Source organism: Rhagoletis pomonella, unplaced genomic scaffold (genome assembly GCF_013731165.1).
Source record: "Rhagoletis pomonella isolate Grant_MI unplaced genomic scaffold, Rhpom_1.0 Rhpom_scaffold_00010, whole genome shotgun sequence".
Taxonomy (NCBI): domain Eukaryota; kingdom Metazoa; phylum Arthropoda; class Insecta; order Diptera; family Tephritidae; genus Rhagoletis; species Rhagoletis pomonella.
Window position 1 is genome coordinate 19,611,130 of NW_023458564.1, and position 12,346 is coordinate 19,623,475.

Sequence of the window (12,346 nt, forward strand, 5' to 3'; positions counted from 1 at the left end):
AGCTGGTACTTGCGCCCAATTAAATTCCTATATTCACATATGTATTTATACGTATGTATGTGTATATATGCACGTACATATGTATATATAGTATATGTATGAATGTACATTTTTACGGTGACATCCATACATATGTATCGCCTTTAAAGATATACTAGTAAATATGTGTACAAGTAACATTGCGGTGGGTCTGGCTTTGCGCTTCTTGTTAACACTTTTGCTTTTGTTAGCAACACGGTTTTAACAGTTAAATGCATTCAATAGTTCATATTGATATGTAATGTCCAGTATTTCTATATACTTGCGGCTGGATATATTTATTTGTATTTGACTACGTGCTTCTTCACTTGGGTGGAGTATGTACATTTGTTTTCATGTTTTTGTTTACACTATCAACAGATTGATACTACTTAAACGACTTGGTTTTTTTTTTAATTTTTCTTTTTTATATGTACTTAAAAATTTTGGGACGAACAGCCACGATAAAGCCATCAATATCGATGGTGTAACATATGGATGCGCTATTTGGTTAAACCAAGTCGTTGGCGGTCATTAACGATTTCCTTTATGTGAAGACAACGAATATAAAAGACCTGATATCTGCTGCAGAAGACAGAGTTGCTTGTGAATTGAACCACTGAGGCCACGTTTTTAGTTGGACGGTTTCGAATTGGTAAAAGTTATATAAAAAACTTGGTGAATAAAATGAAGTTCTTAGTTTTGGTATGTTGGACATAAAAATCTTGTGAATATTATTGAATAATTTTTATCAGCTGATTAAGGACTAATCAATCAATTAGGGCACTGTGCGGCGTTCAATGAAAATTTTTTTAGCAAAAAACACTTCATTTCTAAACATTTAACTAAACAGTTTCGAGCTCCCATCTTTAAAATTTTTAAACACATGCAACCAAGTAATACATAAGTATATGGGAAAACTCATCTAGTATCCGATTTAGATAAAATTCGGTGAAGTTTTTATAACTTGAATTATCCGTGTACAGTTTATATAAGTATATTCTTAAAGGGCGGCTGAATGGTTAAAAAGTAGCAAAAATGTCAACATTAAAGTCAAAATTAAAATAGTAGTTGGAAATGTTACTTAATTGATTTTAAATGAATCATAACTTATTTATCAGACAGTATTTTAATGAAAACATTAGGACGATGAAATTTAGAGAACCCACACCTCAGCACTTTGTGTTTATTTAATAATGGGCGAATACACTTATCCTCAATACGCGTTGTTGCCGTCCTCTTTGAAGCGTTAATATTAGGTTTGCCATCTGAATTTAAATACCAGAGTTTAATTGTTTTAAATTAGTGAAAAAGTTAAAGTGGCAGTCAAAAGCATACGAGTACAATTTGCTGCTCAGAGGCAATTTAAAATTGTATGTTCGTGCATTTGTATTACAGTAGGGGTATTCACGATCCGGTGCATACTGTTTGGCATGGTGCAAGATAGCATAAATGGCATGATTGTTATTATTTCATGTATTGACACAACAACAAAATTAGCCAATCATGTTATTTATGCTATCTATGCACCATGCTAGACAGTATGCACCGGATCGTGAATACCCCTAATGAAAACTGCACATCACAAGTTGTATGTGCATACTACATTTATATAAGTTCCTACATATGTATGTGTTAAAATTTTTAAGGAAGTGACTTTTTCAGAAAATAATACTTATGGCGCGCGCCTTGGTACTGTCACAAAAAGGGGATGGACCTACAATCTTACGCCGACTCCGAACGGAGATTGTATTTTTATGAGAAGCTGTTTTTTATGACAGATATACACTCGGAGATTTGCCATTGTCTGCCGAGGGGCGACCGCTACTACTTAGAAAAAACCTTTTTGCTATTATTTTTTGATGTAGGCGACTAAAGCTCTAAATTGGCTAAGTGTGATAAGATTTGAAACTCTTCCCGATGCTAGTTGTTTAGTGACTTGTCATGCCTTTCACATTAATCTGGCCATAATTTGTATGAAATAAAAATTAATACATTTTTGGGAGACAGAAAAGTGAGAAGATTTAGAGATTCCGACTCGAACCTGAAGTTCGAGAAATTATGGCAAATCATTGTAAATTATTGAGGGTATGGCGTAAATGCATCTCGAAAACCTCGTAAATAAGCCGATTTTCCACACAAAATTAGGTAAGTTTAGGAAGTTTACGTAGTTACGAGACATTTACCCGTTAAAATTGCTCTATTATTATTATTATGGGCCATATACACCGCGACCTCTCAAGTGGTCTATTGTGCGTGGGCCCCCGCCCTATATGGGAAGGCTTTTAATGTAGCTTAGCACCTCCAAGGGCGGTTTGTTCCAAATTTCAAATGGATTAAGGGTACCGCCACCAAAGTGGGCTAGTCTGCGCCTGGGGAGAGCATCACATTCACAGAGAATATGTGCTGGTGTTTCTTCGTCCAATTCACAGAAGTTTGTTTCTGAGAGATTGATTTTACTGAGGTGGTAACGAAGAGGACAGTGTCCCGTGTAGTACCCAGTGAGAGTTTTGAGTTCTTTGAAACTTTGTTTGAAGGACAGATAAATCGTTTGGCTTGGCTTTGCCCTGGACATTCCATCCAATGCCTGTTGAACATTTTTTCTACCCAGTTATTTATGGTCCCCTTCATTTGCGCTTTGGTGAGCCCACAAAACGGTTGCGGACCATAAAATACCGCGACAGCTCCCTGTTTCGCTAGGCGGTTAGCCTCCTCATTGCCATCATATCCCTCATTCCCTGGTACCCATCCTAATAAAACTGTATTCTTGGCACCAAGAGCATTTAGGACATTGAGGCAATCATATACTAGCTGAGAACTTATCTTGTGGGACTTCAGGGCCAGTAGGACTACCTGACTGTCCGACATAATGCAGATATATTTCGATGACGTTCCCCTTCTAAGACATTCTCTGCCACAAATTTCTATTGCATGAATATCCGCCTGAAAGATGGTGGGGTAGCTACCCATTGGTATAGATTTTTTAAAGTTCGCCACAAAAATGCCAGCCCCAGTTTTACCATTTTCAAGCTTAGATCCATCAGTGTACCAAACCTACCCATTAGGTTTGGTGAATGTTCCTATGTTCCAGAGAGTTCGATCTGCAATGTGTACCTCAAATTTCCTAGAGATTTCTAGTTTTGGAACTATTGCATCGCGCATTTGGAGTATGGAATCATTAGCGTATTTCATTAGGACCTTCATGTCATATTTCCGATTTTCAGGTCGGAGGTGTTCAGGATTCTCAGTGCCGCTGTGGTAGCCTTCTTTTCTATTGAAATAGGAAAGGGAGGTATTCCAACCAGGGCGCTGAGTGCATCAGCCGGGCAGGTCTTCATAGCTCCTGTTATGCCAATGCAAACTATTCTCTGCAATTTACTTTGCTTAGTGCTTGCAGCCCTTTGTGTAGCCTTAATCCACCATGCTAAGGAAGCATAGGTTACTATTGGCTAAACGACAGTGTTGAATGACCCGTAGGTCATTTTGGGTCTAAAGCCCGATATTTTATCAAAAAGTCGTGAGCAGGCAAAGAAGGCCTTCATCGCCTTGTTGACAACAGTGTCCAAATGTACATTCCAGTTAAATGTTTTATCAAGAGTTACTCCAAGATATTTAGCTTCACTGGAAAGTTCTATTTCTGTGCCACTCAAAGTGAGTTTAGTAGTAGATAATTTCCTCCTTCGAGTAAATGAAACAATAATAGTCTTCGTAGGATTGATAGTTAGGCCTTTATTCTCACACCATTCTTGTGTGATGCGTAGGGCGTGTTGCATGCAGTTGGTGATAGTTTCGTCATGAAGCCCTGTTATGCAGATTACCAGATCATCTGCGTAGCTTTGCGTATTAAAGCCTTGGCTGTTCAGTGTGAAAAGAAGTTCGTCTATAACCATAATCCACAAAAGGATTGGGCTTACACCCTTTCTTAACAAGGCATCTTTTTCTGCCTTATATGGTATGTTATCAAAAACCCTTGAAATATCAATGAAGGCGCAAAGGGCTATATTTTTAGACTCCAGAGCCTTCTCAATTTTTGAAGTAAGGCTATGAAAGGCAGTCTCAGTGGATATGCCAGGTTTATAGGCAAACTGGTTCTTATTGAGAGGCCGTTCCTTTAGCTTGACTTCTCTGATGTACTGATCCAGTATTTTCTCCATGCCTTTGAGAAGAAAGGAACTGAAACGGATGACGGTAATTGTTCCGGCTTACCATATGCTGGGAATGTGACCCAACAAGAGCTTAGATCTATAGAGTTTAGAGAAAACCGGCGCTATGTGTCTAATTCCATGCTGCAGGAGACATGGATAGATTCCACCCGGCCCTGGTGATTTGTATGGGCTAAATGTTGATAAAGCCCATTGCATACGCTCTACAGTGGTCAGCTTCGTAGCAAAGCTTTGTTCTCTTCCAGAGGTGGATGTTGTAGCACCAAATTCTGGTCTACAGTAGTCTTCTATATAGCACGGGAAGTGAGTATCCAGCAAAAGTCTGCTGATCTGACCCGGATGCCGACTGTAGCTCACATCTGGTCTCTTAAGGGTGCCATTTGTATTCCTGTAATCCCTTGTTAGAGCTTTTTGGAGGCGTACTGCCTCTGGGAGGCTATTTATTTCCGTACAGTGATTTCGCCAGCTAGCTCGTTTGGATTTCCTCAGCTCCTTGTTGTGGGACGTTAACGCAAGTTTATACGGATTCCAATCACCCGTATTTTTTTGCCCTATTGAATAGTCTTCTGGCCTGGCATCTCATTTGCTCAAGCTTCTTACTCCACCTAGACACATCTCGTTTGGATCTTACCTTTCCTTGGGGGGCAACTACTGTTGAAAGCTATTACAATATCTGAGTGAAGCTGTTCAGCTTCATTCTCAAGCTCCTGTTTGGTTATAATGGGGTGTTTGGGGCTGTTTCCGCCCAGCTTGTTTTCCGGGGATTTCTGAAAACAAGTTCGAGTTCAGGAAACAGACCGATGTCGAATTCTATATGCATATGGTCCGACATTGATACTTTGATGGCATGATGAAGATTCACTTTCAGATGCCTCGAGTTTGGGTTGAGCTTAGGGAGAGATGACATTACTTGCGGTCTTTGCGGCCGCGAGCAGTCACCTTCTTCCCCCTATTGCTACCCAGCAAGGCCTTCTCCTCGGCTGCCCCTGAACCTCCTTTGCTTTTGCGGCTTTGAGTAGCCGCTTTGGAACTTCCTTGCAGTGGTGGCCTTATTATGTTCGGAGGGAGCTCAACGGGCCTGACATTTTGTTGGGCTCTGTCTAGCACCTGCTGCAGGGTCAGGACTGACGTTGCTGAGGGTCGCGGAGGCGATGTCATAATGGCTTGAGCTACTGACAGCTCAGGCGACGGCTTTGTCTTTTCCGGCGCTTGCTGCTTCTGCACTTGTACGTCTGTTGAGAGCTGCCTCGGGGTGACGGTGACAGACTTCGAACAACAGGGTTGTTCGTCCGTGCCCGTTCCGTCGGTATCAGCTGCATCATTTTCTACCACTGGTACCAACGGCATGGCTTTATCGCTCAACTTGACCGTACCGTAGCCATAGTTGAAAACATTTCCTCTCTGTTTGAGGATGTCCGCCGAGATCGGGTCTACCACAATGGTGACTTGTGCAGCCGATTTAAGACTCGCCAGTCCATTATTTTCAGGCCTTCATTCTGCCCCTGAAGAGGTAGGAGCGCATCCTCATTCTTTGAGCTATCCAACTCTGGGAAGAATCCCACCAGAATTATGCGGCGAGGCGTTTCCGAATCCGCTCCCACCTTTATCTTTGCCCCTTTTCAGGGGCAAGCTTCGGAACTGTGGCCCTTATCCACTCCGCAGTTACAGCGTCCCTGCAGATAATGGATAACCATCCCGGACGAAAAGTGCAGCCATCAAAAATAGGCTTTACAGCGCTATCTTTGTTGCTTCTTATCGCCCTAAGGATGGCATTCTACATGGCGCTGAGTTCGTCCGTCGACCAGACGTATCAACCATCTCAGCGTCATACTGGGGACTATGCGCCGCGGTAGTGCTGTCAGGACAGTCCCCGTTTCGGCGGCTGTCCAAAGGCCATGCCCGGCCTCATCGGCGAGCTGTTCAGCTCCATCTGGTTTTTGTAATATATTTAATTTTCGTTTTACGTTTTCCATATCAGTGTTCCCACGAGTATGGGGGGATGGTAGTACCGCTGAGCGGGGCTTCTTACAACCAGATGCCGCCAGGTATCTGGAGGCCACCGTTATAAGGCACACTAACGTAGTGCCATTCATCCCATAAGCACGGTACAGATGACAATCGGAATTACGGATTTTATCGAGTTGTCCTCTCTAGATCCGCCATATTCAGTAAAAGCAGGGGCACCTCTCGCAGGGTGTGACTCTTCGTCACGTATGGTTGGTCTTGAGCCAACTGCTCCTGACTCAGAGCATTGCATCACGTATGGAACAATACCAAGAGCTTTGCCCCCTTGCTATAAATATATATATATATATAAATAGCGCATATTATAAAATCGGCCAGCTCAATGTGCACATTCGGTGCTCCTTGTTCTCTTAAGTTTGATATATTTTGGTAGAAAATTGTGTAAGGAAATATTTGTTATGTCGCAACATATCGTTAGTATATTTGAACTGCAAAAAAAGCCGCAACTAAGTAAAAATCCAAATTTAATTTTTTGATTGATTATGATGCGTTTCGTCGAATAACAAGCCCTCACATAATTTTATGCAACAAAAAACTTAGTCAGTAGTGGCATTTTTGCATTTCAGCGACGATGTGAGTTACGCCCTTTCCATACTATGCTAACGATGCGAACGTATGTATGTCACTAATGAATAAACTAAGTTATGCATTAAAAACCTACTTAAATACATATATACAAATATACATACATATATATACTTATACAAATATATATTTTTATCAATTGCAGGCATTATTTGTGTGCTTGCTGATGATTGCATTAGTATCCGCCGTTCCCGCAGAGGAGTCGCTACCAGGCGATCTTTTTGACCAGGATGAGCAAGGACGAGAGAATTTCTTCAAACTGAAGAAAATCAAGAAGCTGCTTTTGGGCTAAACTGCTAGAAGTCTGAATTTTTATTTAATTTTTCAAGCCGCGCCACATCATTTGTGTTCAAACTGTTTTTTTCTTACATATATAGTCTGCCCAAAAAAATTTTTAATGGCTAGCAAAGAAAATTATTATTTGTTTTGTTAATTCATATTTGCCATTAGATGTTGCTTTAACTCATTTTAAAAATTCTACAATAAATAAGGAAATTATTTCTGTAAATATCCACTAAGAGTTTTGTACATACCTACACACAAATACATACATACATACATACATATGTATGTATATTTGATATTGATAATAAATAAACACACCAAAAATCTCAAACGAATTTTAACAAAATATTAAAGCAATGGTGTTAAAATCAAGACAAACATCGTCCAAGCTGCGAAGCGGATATTTGCAACAAAAATATTCCTAGCACTGATCAATACCGAAATACTTATGTATTTATGTATGTAGAAATAACATGACAAAAGGTATTCTTGCTAATAGATTAACGACTTTTTAGAATTATGTAAGTTGGACCTATTACTCTCATTTACAATGCAAATATGATGACATCCTGCATAAAGAGCATTCAACTTTGAAAACTGGTTTCTTAGACTGATATGAAACTTAATTTGGTTTATTCTTTTGAACGTAAATATCATGGGAAGAAATATGCAAATGCCGCCGTTAAGCATTTTTGGAAATTGTTAATGAGTTTTTTGTTTGCATAGAAACTTAAGAACTTCTCTTGGCGAACCAATTATACATATGTATGTATGCTGCCCTAAAATTCCATTTATTTTAGGGCGGGATTCACAGTGCTTAGTTAAACGATTGTTAACTTAACCACCAACAAGAGTTCAACTTTGAATTTATATTCAGAGTCACATAGTTAACTATGAAAATTCATATCGCCTGAAAATATACAAATTCTAAATATCAATATGTACTTTTCTATTCAAATTTGAAATTCGTTCCACAAAAAAAAAAAAATCAAGTTCACAAGAGTTTAACTATGGCGGCATGCTGGTTTAAACTTTTGTTAACTGAGCGTTACGTATATCAAAATCAATAGTTTAACTTTTGTCAGTGGTTAACTACGTACTGTGGATTTGGCCCTTAGTGTTACAAAACATTCTAATATTCAAGAAAACGCATTTTGTACGCTCAATTGCTAATGTGGCTGATTTACAAGTGTTCTAAATTATAGTTCCCCTCAAAGCATAGAATAGACGGTTGAACATTTATATTTTACGTTTACAAATTTTTTATTTTCATTGATCTTTTATTTTTTTAACCTAATAGTATATATGTATATTATTTAGAGTATTTAATGTGAAGCCCTGGTATTTTTACTTAGCATTATCTGATAAATTAATTAAATATCGTGAAAAATGCGGCGTTTGTGTGTATGGTATGGCTGATTTTTTTCGCGTACAAAAGTGTTGGTTATTTGTTAATATTGCAAAATAGCGGTAGCTGTATGACGTTGCATAATCGAAAGGATTAACCCAAGAACAAAAGTTTCTTCAGCAGCTTGAGCTTCAACAGAATGCTCTTGTCATCAGTGGGCTCAACTGTGTCGCGAGCTCCTTCTATACCCTCTGGAATGGCTTCCTCCACAGGCACAGCGTTGACAGCCAATAAAAGGGCGCAGCAAACAAAGATGGTCTGTAAGAAGTAACAGTAAGCCTAATTTCATCACATTTATAAATAAAATTGGGGTGTTTTCTTTAAATCCAGTGTTGAGGCTAGCCAAAAACAAAATAAACAATTTTTGTTTGAATGCTGTCTGTTGCTGTTTTTAATTTTTAAATTTAAATCTTTTGATTTTAAGAGACCTAACAGCGGTAAGTACACGTACCAGAAGCAGGAATTTCATCTTGTGTTCTTTTTTATTTTTAGCCGAAACTGAGTAGTGCCAATAGCGGATGTTAACTGGTATTCATTTTAAATTTAGTACTACTATTTATACCTATATGCTCGCTGCCGGGTTGTCTGCTGGCATTGATTCTGCTGCTCTCTTGCTAGTAAAATGGAACTCGCCATAGCAATGTACGCAAATGTCAGGTGTTCACATATGAATGTATGTATGTGCATACTAGGAATGTTAATCCCGAGATCCCGGGATCCCGGACTTTTTAAGGTCTCGAAAATCCCAGGATTCTTGCCAAGTAATCCCGAGATTTTCGGGATTTATAATTTGCACTGATGGAAATAATAGAAACTCCTTTTCTTGACCAGTATTGGCTATAATTTTTTTATTATTTAATAATTAATATTTTTTTATAAATGTCTAGCTCAATATACATATAACACCTCGCGATAGTAAGTTTTAAACACAAATATCAATATATTCGCGAAACCATGGGCCAAATATAGTAAAATTGCGTTTTTAGTTTTTCACTCTGACGTCAGTAATTTAAAAATGATTTAAATAATTCAGAGAAATGTGCTTAGAGAAGAAGTATGGGTAGACAACTAATGAGACAATCCTGTAAAATTTAAACAGATTCAAGTTTCTGGTGCAGAAGGGCTGGTAAATATTGAAAATGTCATTTTAAAATTTAACGCTAGAAATTTCGCACTATTTGTTTTTGAAAAAATTATATGCTAAGGACTTATATAAACTCGATAACATCCCCGAGTTTCGTTCTTCTAACTTTGTCAGCTTAAAAATTGCCAATTCGTCCTTGTGAATCCAAAATATTTATATTTTTTCAATTCTAAAGCAATTTCCTATTGCATTTGTTACCCATATTTTTATTCTACATTGCATTGAATTTTTTAACAATTTTCGGAATTAATCATATCTTTGAAATTATAAAGTCCTTCAAAATAAATCATGCGGTCAGAGAGAAAAAATAAAATAAAAAAGTATTTATTTCATGGTAGGAGAGCTTCTCTAACAATAAAGGAGCAATTTTTTCGATTCAAATTGTTGAAAAGTAACAACGCCATCCCGGAAATCCCGGGATCGGAAAAAGCCGAAAAATTAACATATCTAGTGCATACATACTCTTCTAAAGCATTGTCTTGATTGATGTGGGGATCAGGGAAGCCACCTCGAGGAGAATTACCCGATTTGCAGGGAATTTCAGTTTGCGTGGTGAATCGGGGAATGGACCCTTTTTTGTAGGGAATTACAGTTCGTTCAATTCTAGTACAACAAAGCTTCTAATGGCTAAAAATTACTGTTGATTTTTTAGAAAATTTCTTTGCCGCATTTGCTTTCATATAACAAATAAACACAATTTACTTTTATTTGGAAGAAAAGCGCAACAACTTCGGCAAAAGTTTCTAAAACGAAAATTTTTACCCACTTGAAACTTGCACTAGAACTGAGTGAGTTAGTAAACTGCATACTCAAAATCTTTCTAGAAAATCTAATTAAAAGGTCGAACTTTTTATGAAAGTTTGTTGATTTTTTTTTAATATTGCACAAAGCTTGAAACTTGGATTTATACGGTTTTCGTCAAAGAGTTAACTATATATTAATAAAAAAATAACTCAAATTAAATAACAAAAAAATAATAATTGTGAAAACTTGATAATATGTGGTGCGACTAAATTTTTTTCGACCATTGCATGTATGTAAACATTATATAAACATTTTTTTTTATTTTTTATTTATTAACTAACTTTATAAAAGTTTGGTTTCGTTTATGAATACATAACAATAAAATAAACATAAAGACCAGTGTTGGTATTTGAGATTTTTAAATTGTACAAAATTACCGACAAAAACTGTAACTTTTTGAGCTTAATTGTACTTTTCACCGTTTCCGTCAAGGCACTACCTCCCGTTTTCCTTCAACTAAACATACACCTTTTTCTTCTACTACAGTGAGTTTATCTTTCAGTTCATTGTGCAGCTTAAGTTGGTGTAGACTTCATTTAACCTAACTTATCAGTGAGATCTCTCCAACTAGACTATAAAGTCACAAATAAATTCTTAAATTATATTCTAAAAATTATATGTAAAAAGAAAAATTTAAATTAATCTGAAAAAATATAAAAAAATAGCCTAACCCGGGTAACCGTATAATTTTGTCGCGAGATGTACATATATTCAAATATGAAGACAATAACGACAAAAAATAAATACCGAAGATAGATCAGTTTACTTAAGGGAAAATAAATCACATAAAATGAGATAAGTAACACTAAAATGGAATTCCACAGTAGAAATTGTTAGTTTCAACGCATGCAATTTACCTAAAATTTTCTTTAAAATTCCTTCATTTTCTGCAGGATCGTCATTAGGTAAGCTGCACTTCCAAAGATTTTTTTTAAATAAATAGGGATGATTTCACCCACCGTTGATAAAAAAAATTGTAATAACCACAACGTTCAACACTAATATTACCATTCACAATCACGTTTACTTTCAAAATTACAATTCAGGATTTAGTTTTGTACCAAATCTGAAATGTAAGTATGTTCATTTACTTAAACGCAAACGGATTAATAATCAAAGTGGCAGAGATTTCAGCGTTTTGTACAAAAAGTATTTTTGATGTTCAAATTGTACTTAAAATCGGTAAATTGTACTTTTGTACTTTTTAGAACTAATTGCACTGAAAAAAGTACAATTGTACTTAAAATATCAACACTGATAAAGACCAGCAATATATTAAAATATATAGATAAATTTTTTTTTATAAATAAGGAGATATCTGGATGATATCTGGAGATGGGTGGGGAATTTTACGAAATTTCGGGCGAAATCGGGGAGTTTCATTGCCGAAATCGGGGAATTCTCAAAAATGAGTTGGCTACCCTGGTGGGGATGCATTGTCAGTTGGCGCCCAGTGATTTTTTTAACATAAATTAGGTTCTCTGCTGAGCCTTCTTTACCCGTTACGAGTCTTTCGTACCGCTGTCTCTGTTGACTTATTTTAGTATACGGCAATATTTTCTCCAAAGAGAAGATTATCATATTGTTGTTGTTTTTTTATTGACCATCATTTTTCTCATAGCAAAATAATTACTTTGTTATATTTGGTAGCTAACCTACGCGCCAGTGTTGAGTTTGAAAACAACTTCTGTATATGAACGTACCAAATAAGACACAAAAGTTTTAGCTTAAATGTTCATAATACATATATGTATTTTCTTTTACATAAATAATATTCTGCAGTAAAGTAGTACCGGAGATCGAAAATAATGATTATTTTAAAATTTTCCATGAAAACAAGTAAAGAAGTATAAGTTCGGGGGAAACCGAATTTTATATACCCGGCACAGGTATCAGATATCACCGTTTCAACTT

At 37.0% G+C, this 12,346-nt stretch overlaps 2 protein-coding genes across 2 annotated transcripts; one reads left to right on the forward strand and one right to left on the reverse strand.

The window, feature by feature from the left end:
- The first annotated feature begins 605 nt into the window (after window positions 1-605).
- On the forward strand, window positions 606-7,307 carry LOC118746425. Its single transcript, XM_036480276.1, has 2 exons — window positions 606-723; window positions 6,937-7,307. Exons 1-2 carry the CDS (start codon window positions 706-708, stop codon window positions 7,081-7,083), a joined length of 165 nt encoding a protein of 54 aa, XP_036336169.1. The 5' UTR covers window positions 606-705; the 3' UTR covers window positions 7,084-7,307.
- Window positions 7,308-8,062: 755 nt separating this feature from the next.
- Window positions 8,063-9,038, reverse strand: LOC118746426. Its single transcript, XM_036480277.1, has 2 exons — window positions 8,936-9,038; window positions 8,063-8,742 (listed from the first exon to the last, which is right to left on the reverse strand). The coding sequence occupies exons 1-2, from the start codon at window positions 8,951-8,953 to the stop codon at window positions 8,578-8,580; spliced, it is 183 nt and encodes a 60-aa protein (XP_036336170.1). The 5' UTR covers window positions 8,954-9,038; the 3' UTR covers window positions 8,063-8,577.
- Window positions 9,039-12,346: the final 3,308 nt, after the last annotated feature.